The 14,773-nt window shown below is 46.0% G+C and overlaps 1 protein-coding gene across 3 annotated transcripts in view; it reads left to right on the top strand.

Annotated features, from left to right (window-relative positions):
• The first annotated feature begins 1,964 nt into the window (after positions 1–1,964).
• Positions 1,965–14,773, top strand: part of KCNH1 (potassium voltage-gated channel subfamily H member 1) — a 236,001-nt gene continuing 223,192 nt past the window's right edge. For all 3 annotated transcript variants that reach the window (XM_079968555.1, XM_079968553.1, XM_079968554.1), the window contains exon 1: positions 1,965–2,203. In XM_079968555.1, the coding sequence (XP_079824681.1) occupies positions 2,131–2,203 (73 nt within the window). In that variant the 5' untranslated portion in view covers positions 1,965–2,130. The remainder of the gene's footprint in view (positions 2,204–14,773) is intronic.

Raw genomic sequence — 14,773 nt, 5'->3', positions numbered from 1 at the left:
CAAAACATTCTGCGGCCATTGAGCATCCTGAGTCCTCTTAGGGCTGTCTTATGTCTCATTTTTCGCCTTTTTTTTTGGTAGAGAGGTGTTGTTTTTTTGTTCTTCTAAAAACCATACATGCTGAGCTGTCCCCCAGGGCCCTATTTTGGCTACGTAGCAATGGGTACTTACTATTTGAATTCACTACTGGAAGGGCTGATTTCTTGCATGTTAAAGTGGCTACTCTAGGTAGGTTTCAAAGCGTTGCCATTAGCCCTGAGTTAAGAAGTGGGCCAGATCTAAACTCCTTCCATACAGCAGGGGAAAATGAGGCACCACGAGGGAGACGCTGCTGGTGTCTGAATGGTCAGGGTTTTTTTTAAAGTGTTAATTTTGGGGTGGTGGTGCCCTTAGAATCACAGAATTGTAGAGTTGGAAGGGATCCCCATGTTAGAATTCCTGCTCCGTGATTACAGTCATGGGATTTTTGTCTTTCACATGACGGTTTATGTTTTGACTCCACAAAGTGGGAAGTGACGGAGACAGGATGTTTGTGTTCCTGTGTTCCGTGAAGTGTGACTATTGTCCTTTGTTCTTTTCCTATTTGCCGTCTGATGCTAGAGAGAGAGGGAGCCATGTTGCAGTGCTCCGTGTGTGTTTATATGTAAATAAAGTAGATTAGCCAAAATGCTGAGTTGCTGAGGTCTGTTATGCAAGGTGCGTAAACTCTGCGGATCCCTAAGTGTGCCGGTGTCTGTTGGCATCAGTCGCTGTGATGTTCGGGCAGAAGAAAGCTTTTGAAGCTCCCAAACGATCGACCAGGAGGGAGAGAACATGCCAGTCAGGCATGTGTTTCTGCCAGGGTCCTACTCGAGTGTAGGCTGAACTCCTGACACCCCATGGGTCGTCCAGTCCAACCCCTGCAATACAGGAATCTTTTGCCCTACGAGAAGCTGGAACCCAGAACCCTAAGATTAACAGTCTCATGCTCTGAGCTATCCCAGGTCTTCTGGGATCTTCAAAGACAGTGGTACCTCGGGTTAAGTACTTTATTCGTTCCGGATGTCTGTACTCAACCTGAAACTGTTCTTAACCTGAGGTACCACTTTAGCTAATGCGGCTTCCTGCTGCTGCTGCGCCGCCAGAGCACGATTTCTGTTCTCATCCTGAAGCAAAGTTCTTAACCTGAAGCACTATTTCTGGGTTAGTGGAGTCTGTAACCTGAAGCATATGTAACCCGAGGTACCACTGTACCTCAAGGGCTGTCACATGGAAGAGGGAGCACGCTTGTTTTCTGCTGCTCTGAAGGGCAGAACTCAAACCAATGGCTTCAAGTTACAAGAAAGGAGATTCCGACTAACCAGGAAAAAGTTTCTGGCAGTAAGAGCTGTTTGACAGTGGAATGGACTCCCTTGGGAGGTTGTGGACCAGGCATAGGCAACCTCTGCCCTCCAGATGTTTTGGGACTACAACTCCCATCACCCCTAGCTAACAGTGGTTAGGGATGATGGGAATTGTAGTCCCCAAACATCTGGCGGGCCGAGTTTGCCTATGCCTGCTGTGGACTCTCCTTCCTTGGATGTTTCTAAGCAGAAGTCGGGTGGCCATCTGTCATGGATGCTTTAGCTGAGATTCCTGCATTTCTTGGGGTCCTGGCTCTTGGGGTCCCTTCCAACTCTACAATTCTATGGCTTCTGGGAAAAGAGAGCGAAGTCCCTCGGGCCAGCGCCGTCCACCTGGCAGGGAACCTTGGGAGCGAGCCCAACTGAGGTCAGAGAGACTTCCTTTGGAACAAACCAGAGGTCAGCTCGGGATGCGAATCAATGCAACCGGATCAGCCTGTTCAGGGCAGCTGCTCCAAAGAAGCCACCCTGCTCTGTCGGGCGACCGGCCGGCCGGCAGAGGGCGCTGCCGGACAAGGTCCAGGCGCGGCGGCTGGGAGGCGGCCGCGAGCGGGGATGCAGCGAGCGAGCGAGCGGGCGCGGGAGGAGGGAGCCTGAGTGGCTGGGCGCGAGAGAGGAGCTGATGCTGCAAAGCCGCCCGGAGGGGACCATGAGGAGCTCAGAGCGGGAAGAAGAAGACGAAGACGAGCGCGCAGAGGCAAGCGCCTAGCTTCGCCCGGCCGCGGTGCCCGAGCCAGCGCGCCCGACTATGGCTGGGGGAAGGCGAGGGCTGGTGGCTCCCCAGAATACCTTCCTGGAGAACATCGTCAGGAGATCCAACGGTGAGCAGAGAAGGAGATCCCGGCGGCGGCGGGACGGGGATGGAGCAGAATGCAGGAGCGCTGCTGGCGGTGTTCGCGTGCACGTGTGAATGCGTCCCCGGGGCTGCTCGGTCGGCCCCAATGCGGGACTCGGCGAATCCGGGCTCGATCCGGAGCTCCTCCTGGCTCAGGTGGGGATGCCTTTGGGTGGGAGCCCGGAGAAGTCTGACAGAAGAAAAAGTGGTCCAGATTCCTCCGTGAGGAGGCAGGTTCAGGTGGGGTGGGAGAGGAAACCCCGCAAGGCTCCTTGGCCCCATGAAATGCCACTATTTTGGGGGTTGGGGGAGGTGTTGTTGCAGGGCCGGTTTAGGGGGATGCTGCTGCTGCTGCTGTTCAGGGCGGGATCGGTGGTGGGAAAAGATCAGCAATAATTCTTCCTGCTCCCGAGCTCTTGGGATGATGTCCTAATGTAGACTCCTTGCAGTGTGTGTGTGTGTGTGTGTGTGTGTGTGTGTGTGTGTGTGTGCAGGGTGTGTGTGTGTTGGGGAGAGAATGCTCCTCCGTTCCTTTTCCTGGGGGAGTCCTTTCCCTTTCTCTCGCCTCTCCACTCCCCCGCCTCGCTTGCTCAGGGGCTGTCCCCTCCCTTGTTACTGAGGTTTTTTGGTGCTATGCAGACCTGGGAGTCTCTCTTTGCGGAGGCTGTAGTGAGATCCTCAGCTAGAGCGAGCGAGAGGCACTTGGATCTAAATGGGCTTCCTTCCAGACTTCACCTCCCTGCAGGTGGAAGCCGACAGGGAGAACCTGTCTAAAATAACAGCCACACACTTTAAAAGTACAGCAGGAATGGGGGGGACGGGGACGGCACCCTGATGCATATCTCTATGTAGTTGTCGAACGAGTGTGATTTCTACATTTGTTTTGTTTCTTTTTAAAATAGACTGATACTTCCATAGTGTCAGCCAGGGTGGGGTGGGGTGGGGGGTAAAGAGAGAGGTTTTTAGGCTAGAATGCTCTTTAAGGTGAATTCTGGCAGTTTAGACTAAGGACTGACTAATACCAATCTCTGGCTGGCTCCAATCCCCCTCCTATCATTCAAATAAGCCACTGTTATACAAGAAGAATCTTGCAGGTCATTATAATCCGGATTGCTGAATCTGGTGCACAGTGAGAAGTCAAATTTGTTTGTTCAGGAGAAGATACTGTTTGGAGGAAGTTGTTCAAATGCTTAAGTATGGCTAAAGGGAATTTTGAAATAGTTCTGGTTGAAAGATCAGCAGCATGGGCTTGAGGTCATTTATTGTTATTATTGTATTTCGTTAATTTATTTTTTTAATTAAAACCCCAATTACATGTTTCTACTCCCTAACAAACAGCCTCCACTTGGTAAACAGAGCAGGAAAATTGAGGTGGGAAGGACCTTAGTCTCTGATTTGTGTGTGTGTGGCTTGTCCCTGCCTTATAATTCTCAGGCTAACAGGATGACCCACGAATTTTAAAGCCACATTAGCATTAGTTCCATTGCACTGAACCAATTGAAACAAACATGGTATCAGCTCGAACCCATATAGGGTTAGACGCGCCTGTCTCTGTATAGGTCTGGATTTATTTATTTTATGAAGTGGATCTCTCTTCCACCTTTCTGTTGGCACAAGAGTTCTGGAGGGCTGCTGATTGCAAGTCTGTTGCCTCACCAGGTTTGTGGTGTGTGAATGCAAAGGAGAGCAGGGATCCTCTCCTTTGAACAGTTACACAGAAGAGAAAATTGCAGCAGATTCAGCTGCTGCCACCCCTACATGACAAGCTGTCCAAATTCCCCTCTTCCGTTGAAAGGCAAATTGCTGGGAACGGGATGGAAAACAATGCTGTCAATATCACAACACCGTTATCCAAATCTGTGGTGCAACCCCACTTGGAATACTATGTGCATACTGGGCACCGCACCTTAGAAAAAGGATGTCATTGAGCAGGAGAAGGTTCAGAAAACCAAAATGATCAAGGACTGGGTAAACTCCCCTGTGGAAAAAGGTTACAACGTTTGAGTCTTTTCCATTTACAAAGAGAGAGAGAGAGAGATTGGCAATGGGGATATGAGAGCGGTGTATACAATTATGCATAGTGTGTGGAAAGTGAATAGAGGTAAGTTTCTCTCCCGCACCCCCCCCATCTCATATTTCCAGAACCGAGGGATGTGCTAAATGGTGAGAGATGCAGGACAAGCAAAACCAAGTTCTTAGTCTATGGGAATCACTTCCACAAGATGCAGATGGCTTTAAAAGAGGATTAGAAAATTCATGGGGGATGAAGCTATCCGTGGCTATATGATACCTCCAGAATCAGATACACCATGTCTCTGAATACTGAAGAGGCCAGAATATCAGCTAGACAGGGCTCTCACATGTTGTGATTCTGGGCTTCCCAGAGACACCTGGTTGGCTGCTGTAGGAAAGAGTATTATACACCAGGTAGGCCTTTGCTCTGATCCAGCAGTGCCCTTAGGTTCAGGCACCTTTTCCTCCTCTTCCAAAGGCTCGTTCCAGTGTTATGTGTTTGCAAAATTATGACCCAGTTCCTTCCTCTCAGTTTGATTAATTGCAGCTACTTGAACAAATAAGAGCTATTGGCACAAGTATTGATGAGCGAGACACAGGGCTGGAATCCAAATGGGGAAGGCACACTGCCTCTAAAGATGCGGGGGGGGGGGGGGTTCAGCTACACAATGATAAGGCAGATATACAACTTTAATAACTTCCAGAAACACTTTGCTGTTTTAAAAGGGTTACACTTTAGAGGAAATCACCTTTTGATTGTTCTCCATGCAAACCACGATCACATTAATGTATACTGATGCGTCACTTCAAAATGTAAATTAGTCCCCTCCAGCCCCAATCCATCATTAAAAGTGAAAGGTTTTACTTGGGAGGAAAGAAGAAATATCACTTGTCATTAACTCAGTAATGGCCAGTGGTTTCTTCTCCTCAAATTATTTCACTGTTGTCAGATGAATACGCCATTCAATCAGCACCAACTTAAAAAAACAACAACAACCCTCCAACTTCCTAGTGCCTGCCTTCATGTTTGAATAATATTATCATTAAAATGTCATTTTGAAGAAAGCGCTGTGTGGAAATGGACATGCCCTTGACTTTCCTTTTCCTTCCCCCAATAAGAGGCCTGATGCAAAACCCATTGCCTTTAATCAAAGTTCATCAGTGGCTGCCACAAAGTTCCTAAAACAGACTCTCATGGTGGGCAGACTTCTGGCTTTCAACATTTATTTGCTAGAACTCCCAAGATCCACCAACCAGGGGGTTGCAAAAGGATCTACAATTACAGAATTCTGCTTCCGGGAATTCAAGAATTCTGAGACCTGAATGGAGCCTTCCACACAAAAATCTGCCCCAACTCATATTGGTAATATAGTTTGGAGCTGTGTGGGGGCAGGGGGTCATTTGGTTGCCACAATTGTTCAAGAGCTGGGAGTCAGAAATCCTCCCCAATCTACTGCAAATTATCCAGAGAATGGCCAGCAGGTCAAGATCTCACTTTCTGCCCACCCCTGCTTTCCAGGACAGCCACACACATGGGGTGTGTGTGTGTGTGTGTGTGTGTGTGTGTGTGTGTGTAGCCAGGACCTCCATACACCCTGTCCAAGTTTTCGCCCCAAGGAGGTCACTTTGATGCTGCTAACTCAGTGGTTTGACTTCACCCCTGGAGGCCCACTCCAATGTCTCTTGAGACAGAAAGATGCTAGCAACAACAAATACAAGCTTCCAACAACTGAATATTGATCTTAATAGTACTATATAATAAATCACATAACAGGCTTCCTTTATATGCACCAGTTTCTTGTTAAATCACATTCAGTGCTGAAGGGCCAAGCACAGATCAAAAACCTATTAATTTCAATAGAACTAGGAGGAGCACTTACATATAAACTTCCTGTACTATAAAATATTTTTTCTTAAAATACATTAAATATTAATTTCGGAACTGCTTGCAACTTTTCATGCGATTGTTTTTTGTAAACAAACTCCAGATCCCATCCCAACAGAATATATAAATAGAATCAACATTAACAAGGAACCAAAACAAATACCTGATTAGACATTCACAGTCTTTGCTCGTGTAGTGGGGACGAGATGCAGTGGCAATATTTATTCATTTGTCGCATTTATAACCCACCCCTCTCTGCCAAGGAGCTCAAGGTGATGAACATAGTTTTCCCTCCCTCCCAGTTTATTCCAGGGATTTGAACCCTGGTCTCCCAGATCACAGTCCAGCACTCTAACCACTACACCACAGTGGCTCTCAAGAGCCTTGCAGTAGCAGTGTTGCTGCCACTTACTAGGATGGGTGAGGTGGCAGCAAGGTCAGGGCTGTAGAGGTGTGCTTGTGGAGTGAATCTGATGCTCTGCTGATGGTCCACACAGTCCTGGCCACACTGCTATCTTGCTCCTGCATCTCTTGGTGAGCAGTAGTGATGCTGCAGGCAGGAGGCTGTTTCGCTGGGTGTCCACTCTAGCGGGTCCCCTGTTCCCAGTGGTGTGAACACCACTGAAAGCCATATCTGGCTCATATCACATCTGCTCGTATTGCTTATACATTTTAATCTGTCAATTCTATGGAGGGTCTCCAATAACTGATCAAACCCCCTACCTTTATTTTTCCCATCTCTAATAATGCAAGTTCTCTAACCATCCCAGCCATTTCCAACCTTTTAATTTAGCCAGGCTTTCATAGTTGGTACTTGATTACCCCAACCTTTAGTGGCTATTGGAATTTTGGCTGTTGTTAAAAGATCGCACACTGTCTTCTCCATGTTATTGCAGTTCCTCGTTATTTGGTATTACAGAATCTTTAACGTCGCCTACCAAAAATGCCGCCGAGTCTAAGATAATATTGTAACCTAAATCAATGACATTCTAAATCAGATTATGAAGATGTACTGGTGGAAAGGGAAATCTAGGAGTACAATGAAGTTCAAAGTTGGGCAGCCCATTACTGTACCAGCACTAGTGTCTACAGTTAGAAGTTCTATAGATATGGCAAAGACTGAACCTGGGACCTTCTGCATGCAAGGATGAGAGGTCCGCAGCTGAGGGGCAGCATCTTCCCAGGGTTTCTGAAGGGCTTTCTCCCAACCCTACATGAAGATGCCATTGATCAAAGTTGGAACCTTTTGCACAGCAAGTCTGTATCCTACCACTGACCCTTTCCAGTGAGGTTTGTAGCTCATTGGTGATTTGATCCTGGGTCTCCCTGGTCCTAGTCCAACATTCTAACCAATGTTAGAAACTCAGATGTGTAAGCTAGGTGCCAAATGGCTCCTTAAACCAAGGTTACAGTCGCCAAAATAGAATGTCTAGTTGCCATTGGGGGCAAGACTTTCTATATTAAGTGACTTTTTTTGTAATGCTGGCATCTCTAACAGTGCAATCCTACATGTGTCTACTCCGAAACAAGCCCGACTGCATTCAGTAGGACATTTTCCCAAGTAAGTGTTCACAGAATGTCCAAAACTGTGGACCATGTGGACCAGGATATACAAGGGAAAGATGGGGAAATTACTCTGACTTTGCCAGGTCTTGGTCTCTGTGTAGATCAGTGTGTGACCTTCCAAATGTTGCTGGACCCCAACTCCCATGAACCCCAGCTTGCATGGGCAATGGTCAGGGATGCTGGGAGTTAGAGTTCTGCAACATCTGGAGGGCAACAGGTCTCCCAATCCCTGGTACAGTTTCATAGCAGAAAAGAAGTGGAAACAGAGGTATCTGTGACCTCTTGCATAGATCAGGGGAAAAGTCTGGGGGCTAATCAACCAATTGATGCCGCAACTGCTCCCATATGGACTCTTGAAAACATTAAAAACAAGAACCCCAAAATAATTGTTCCCAGAGCCATTCCACTGTTCTGCAGAATATCAATTTGCAAAGGGACTCCAGGCAATCTTTTGCCAGAGTGATTGTATTAACATTAAAAAAGCTCATGAATCAGCTGGAGAAACGAAAGGTGCACATGGCCTTTTCTTTGATTTGGTAAAAGCTTTTTGTAATGGGCCACAAAGAGACCACCTAACAGGGCGGGAAATTAGTCTGATCTGAAAGAGAGAGAATATAAATGGACTGAATCATAAAGTTTTCATTTTAGTAACGTTTTGCTGTGCTGCAGTTATATCTATCTATCCTTGTGGTATACAGCAGGTTACAGATGCAAGTATTGGTTCTCAGTGCCTGTAATATCTAAGATCTCTCTCACGGCCTTGCCAATACATTTAGAAAGCCCACGTACTTTGAAGATCACAATGCTTTCTGTAGAATGCTGCCATTGTTGCACTCCCCCCCTTTTTTTTTTTGCAAATTCAGCGGGATGTTGTAGATGTATTACTCAGGACGAGTCCAAGACATTTTTGGTGTGTGAAGAGAGAGAATATGGTGCCCTCACATTCCACCTACAGAAGCTGTCTGGTTTAGGGAGTATGTTTGATGAAGACACACTGCTTTCAGAAATGTCATGTAATGCTAAATAATAATAATAATAATAATAATAATAATAATAATAATGGAGCTGTAAGTACTTGGCAATCATTTTTAATGCAATTTTACACACATTTTACTTACCAAGCAAAACTAAATCATATAAATTTAATCAAAATATCTTTTGAATTCTGAAGTCATGTTGCAACTTTATGGCACCTTTCCTTTTTAGAATTTGCAAGTTGAAAAATTCAGCACACCCTAAATTTTCTGAAGAGGGCAGCTGTTGAGAGCCCATTGGGAAGGGATGCTCTCCACAGTGTACTTTGGTAGCAGGTTCCTAAATGCCATAGGTATTATTGCTTGTATCACATGCCAAGCATGTTTCAGATTTCTACAACCGCCGGTCAGTTTTTGCAGCCCCAACTGCTATAAAGTTTGGCCTTTGCATTCATTAGGAGTGTTGTCAGTATGAATGTGTTGGAATGGCTCCTGAAAGTTCCTTGTAAAGGAATGGTTCAAGGCTTGCCAAAGAGGAGCGTGGTCAAGAAGCAATACGCTCTCTCTCTCTGCACCGTTTTAGGCTGTACAATGATAACAAAAGAAATGGAAACGCACCAGCCAGCTTTTGCTCTCCACAAAGCACCCTATTATTAGCACAAATTTCTAAATTGTCCCATGTCTTGCATACAATCAAATGGCGCAACCCTAAGAGGAGTGCAGGGTTTATACAATTAACTTAATTGTGTTATGCAAAAAAAAAAAAAAAAAACATTGATCCCTTGTGACCTTGAGCTATTTTTACCACAATCTCCATCCAAAGAACCTTTGCATCTTCCCTTTTCGATCTGCTCTTCCATTAGAGTCATTGTGAGTGGTTTGCATCCTGACACCACAATCCTAAATATAAAATACCTGGTATTCAGTTCCATTGACCTCCATGTTGACAACCAGCAATTTATTCCAAACTTTGATACCCATTCAGTGAATTAGAAGTGAGTTGGAAGAAAGGTGCCATGTACTGTCAAGGATTTTCTTGATTTTCACCACTTAAAGTTTTTTTTTTTTTTAAGTACCCTTTTCCAGATAATAATTATCTAACCAATAGCTAGTATTTTTCTCTCTAGTTAGTGAATTGTCTGAGCAAGACTGGGCGGGTAATACACCCTAATAAACATTCATTAGAAGGGAAATTTGTGGACAAGAACCACTGAATCTTGATTGTGTATTATAAACAAATCCATAGTTGCCAACAGCAATAAAAGAGATTGCTTTTTGCCATTTTGTATTTCTGCTGTATTTCATCAGTTGCCAGTCTCTCCTTTCTGATTTTCCAGTAAACGTGATGAGTTAGCCTGCTATTGCGTATATATACGTAATTTTAGTTTAGTTAAATATGGGATTTATTTAAATCACTCTTCCCTACCCAACCCCACAAGGCATGCCTGAATTCAGGTCAAAGTGCATTCGGGGTCCAACTAGACAAGAAAAGTAATGGTGGATCAGATAATCTGGTCCAGCATTCTGTTCTCACAGTGGCAAGCGCAGTGGGAAGCCCACAGAAAGGAACTGAGTGCAACAGCACTTTTGCCACTTGTGTTTGTGCTCTGAGCCCCAAAACCCTCATGGAAATAAAGACACAGTGGAGACAGAATTTAGTTTAAATGTTAATGGGCAAATTTTGGCCACAACTTTACTGAATGCACAAATGTGACTGGTATTGACTTAGGCATTGGTATCAAAACTTTAACTGGCTCCTGCCCCAAAACTTTAACTGGCTCCTGCAGGAAGCCTGGAAGGGTAAACAACCAGTAGGGGGATCTCCGTCAGTGTATATTGACTGGTGCTCAGCCCTGGGGTTCCTGGGGGTCCTGGCATAGCCCTAGCCCCTCTCCGGACTTCGGACGAGATCCAGACCCCCAGATTCCTTTAACGGAATACCCTATTCATTGGAGGGGCAGGTGATGGCTGCACCTCCCCTCCCCACATTCCCCTAAACCAATGCCTAACCGCCAAACCTTACAAAGTTGTGACAATTGCTAAGAGGTAGGCAAAAACCAAGTGGCCACAGCCAATCTGCCACATTGGGAAAAATTCCTACCCTGTTCCAAAACAGGCGACCAACCAAAGCAAGGCCAAACATGACCTAATTAGCGGGTGTGTGGATGGGTGTTTGGCAGCGTGAAGCAAAAGGAGGTCCCTACGTCGCGCTGCCAAATAGATACCCCAACCTTTGCCACAATGGTGATTGGCTAAAGGCCAGTGGCATAACTGTGGCACCACCAGCTTGGAGCGGGGCAAGCTCCACCCACAAGCCGGTTGGGGAAGAGTTTCAGGGGCCAAGCACAACATGGACCCTCTGTTAGGAGGATCCAACTTCTCAGAAACTGGGATTCAGAGGTAATGCACAACCATCACGACTAGTAGCTAATTATAACCTTACCATCCATGAATTTTAAAGCTGTCCAAGTTGGAGTTTGCAGTGGGCCATCACCAAATCTTGTGGCAGTGAATTCTGTAGTTTCTGTGCTGTGTGAATCATAGAATTGCAGAGTTGGGATGGTCGTAGTAATGCAGGAATCTCAGCTAAACTATCCCTGACAGATGGCCATCCAACCTCTGCTTAAAAACGGCCAAGAAAGGAGAGTCCGCAGTCCCCTGAGGGAGTGTGTTCCACTGTCAAGCAGCTCTTACTGTCAGAAAGTTCTTCCTGATGTTTAAGTCGGAATATGCTTTCTTGTAACTTGTGGCCTCAAGAGGGTCCTACCCTCCAGAGCAGGAGAAAAGCTTGTTCCCTCTTCCATGTGACAGCCCCTGAGAGATTGAAGATGGCTGTCGTATCTCCTCTCAGTCTCCTCTTTCCCAAGCTAAACATACCCAGCTCCTTCAACTGTTCATCATATGGCTTGGTTTCCAGGCCCTTGATCGTCTTAATTTTGTCTGTCCTGAATTGTCCAACATTCAGCTTCACTAGATGATCCTGGGTCCTATCCAGTATCATAGGAAAAGTGTATCTGATATATCAAGCAGCTGCATTACCATGCTTTAGAAAAGCCAGTCCTCCTAAACTGACAATAGCTCAGATGAATAATCTAGATAAACAATACAGGCTCTATCCGTTTGAAGGCTCTGTTCATCCATGCAAAAACCAAACAACATTTGGAGTTCACTAGATATTAGTCCGAGGGGACTGTCTTGTTTCTGGTCCCTTTCACGTATGATTTATGCACAGGAGGAAAAATATTCCCCAGTCTCTTCCCTCACAAAGGGAAAATCAGGGATAATTCTTTGTTCTGCTTTTGCAAAGAGGAAGCAGTAACTCCTTCATCATATTAGAACAGGGTTGGGGAATCTTCAGATGTTATTGGACTCCAGGTCCCATCAGCCACAGCCTGTACAGTGGTACCTCGGGTTACATACGCTTCAGGTTACAGACTCCGCTAACCCAGAAATAGTACCTTGGGTTAAGAACTTTGCTTCAGGATGAGAACAGAAATCATGCTCCGGCGGCGCGGCAGCAGCGGGAGGCCCCATTAGCTAAAGTGGTGCTTCAGGTTAAGAACAGTTTCAGGTTAAGAACAGACCTCCATACCGAATTAAGTATGTAACCAGAGGTACCACTGTATAATCAGTGGCAGTGCCCGGGACGAGGCAAGGATTGTACCCCCTAACATCCTTGCAGGCATTGTGCAGAAGGCAATACAGTGGTGCCCCGCAAGATGAACGCCTCGCAAGACGGAAAACCCGCTAGACGAAAGGGTTTTCCGTTTTGGAGGCGCTTCGCAAAACAAATTTCCCTATGGGCTTGCTTCACAAGACGAAAATGTCTTGCGAGTCCCTGCGGGTCCCCCCCTTCCCCCCCTTTTCCTAAGCCCTAAGCCGCTTATCAGCTGATCCGCTGATAAGCCGCTTAACAGCTGATCGCTAAAAGCCGCTAAGCCGCTAATAGCGCTAATCCGCTAAGCTGTCAATGGGCTTGCTTCGCAAGGCGAAAAAACCGCTATACGAAGAGAATCGCGGAACGGATTCTTTTCGTCTTGTGAGGCACCACTGTAGGTGGACTTTGCTGTGCCCCTGCGGCAGCCACTCCTCACAGAGGTCGCCTGCTAGTCACCACATTTGCGCTCTCAGCTTGGCAAGCTCCCAGTGGGAGTGGCGGCTGTCCTCTGCTTGGTGGGCTTGGCAGAAAGCGGCTAGCGCAGCCCTTCCCTGGCCGCCTCTTATTGGCTGCACGGTGCGAGGATGGGCGCCCGTGGATCCTGGGCGAGCAGACGACTCTCCTCTCTGCGCTCCTGCTGTGGGGTGTGCACCTCATTCAAGGACACACACCAGGAGTGAGGCCCCGGGGAAGGCCCGGTTTAGGCTGGGAAAAGTCTGGGCTCTGACTGGAGGGATTTCTGCCCGGGGGCGGGTGCCTCATCGTGAGGAGAAGGTCGTGTTATTTGCCTCCTCGCGGCTCCAGAAGGCGGCAGCCACGTGGCCTTGTCAAGGGAGCCTGTTTTGGGGCACCGGGTTCTGCCCCCTCAGAATTTTGTGCTCGGGGCCACAACCCCCCTTGCCTCCCATGCTGTACCACTGAGTATGGTCAACAATCAGAAATGGTGGAAGTTGTCATTCAGCAACATTTGAAGGACCACAGGTGACCTGCCACTAATCTGGAAAGATAATTTCCTTGCAGGCAGAGAGAGGGGAAAAGTTTAGAGACACATATTGCTCTATACTTCCTTATGTGGGGAAGAAGCATAATATAGACAGTAGTAGAGACGATATAGATAGGTGGGGCTTCTCTGTTCTCCATATTTCCAGCTTCCTCTGCTATGGCACCAAATCACAGACATGTGACCTTGCAATGATTTTGGTGCCAGGTAAAGAATGTTTCTATTTGCCTGTGCATTTTAAGTTGGTCAGTTTGTCCTGCCGTAGCTTTGCTGCCTTTTGATGTTGTTTCATTCTTTTCATTATGTTGCATGACCATTTTTCTGGTTATATTTATTGTTCACCAACCTGATATTTTCTGATGAAGAGTAGCTTATGAACACCTGAATTAAAAAAATAGAGTACTTTCATTGCATAGGTTGCCCCTCAGCCTTCTGCTGGTGGCCAGTCTGCGGTACTGGAGCCCCATTCATGTGTGAGTCTATCTTTTATGAAAGTCTATTGCCTCTTACTGGGTAAACCTTACCCAGAACAGTTCCTATGATCTGTTGGTGTGTGTAGGCTCACTACTTGGGAACTGGAATACAGCCCTGATGTAGATCTTCAACAGATTTGATTGTGGGTGAAAGAATCTATCTCTGCAACCTCCAGAGTCTGTTTCCTTAAATGGTCTTGTTCCATTTCACAATCAGAAAGCGAGTTTTTTTTTTTAAAAAAACAACAGATTCTGACATATGGTGTATCACTTTTGAACTGGATAATAATTATTTTTTTAAAAATGGGAAATTTAAATTGTGGCACATACTGTTTTTAAAAAGTAGATCAGATCAGATCACATTCCATATCTTAGGGCTGGGATTTTTATTTTCATTTTCAGGGTAGATCATTAGTTTTTCATGTCACAATAGACATTTCTGTGACTTCAATATTGCAAAGTATTACATGGCCTTAGGTGTATCTTGGGGGTGCAGCAACCCGACACCGAACACTAGAGGGAGCTCTTCCCATACAGCTTTCCTGAGCATGTATTTCTCTTTTCTTTTGTGGTTCACTTTCTGCTTTGCAGAAGGAATCAAAGAGGCAAATATTGAATGTTTACAAGGTGCTGCATTTGCACAAACTCGGCAACACATTTTGAAAGCGAGGCCCTCATCCCAACGTTTTGCTTCAGTGAAAAAACACTCCACGGCTTTCCCCTTAACATTATTACATAATTAGTAAATCACCTTCTTTTAACCCTCTGGGACTTTGGGCTATTTCCCAATATACTTAACAATGACTTTTCCTAACAAAGCAAGAAGGGAACTGAACAAATGTAACCAAGACAAATGCATATAGCAAATTGAGAAATAATAAGCAGAAATATAGTAATCTCGCCATAGTAGAGAAGACTGTGATCAGATGATCTTTGTGTCTGTTCCGTCTGTTGATGGACAGCTCCAATGTTTCTTTCTCTCCCTTC

This window comes from Podarcis cretensis (assembly GCF_951804945.1).
Source record: "Podarcis cretensis genome assembly, chromosome: 3".
NCBI classification, from domain to species: Eukaryota; Metazoa; Chordata; class Lepidosauria; order Squamata; family Lacertidae; genus Podarcis; species Podarcis cretensis.
Note: the sequence above shows the minus strand (reverse complement) of the source record. Positions and strands in the feature narration are given on the sequence as shown.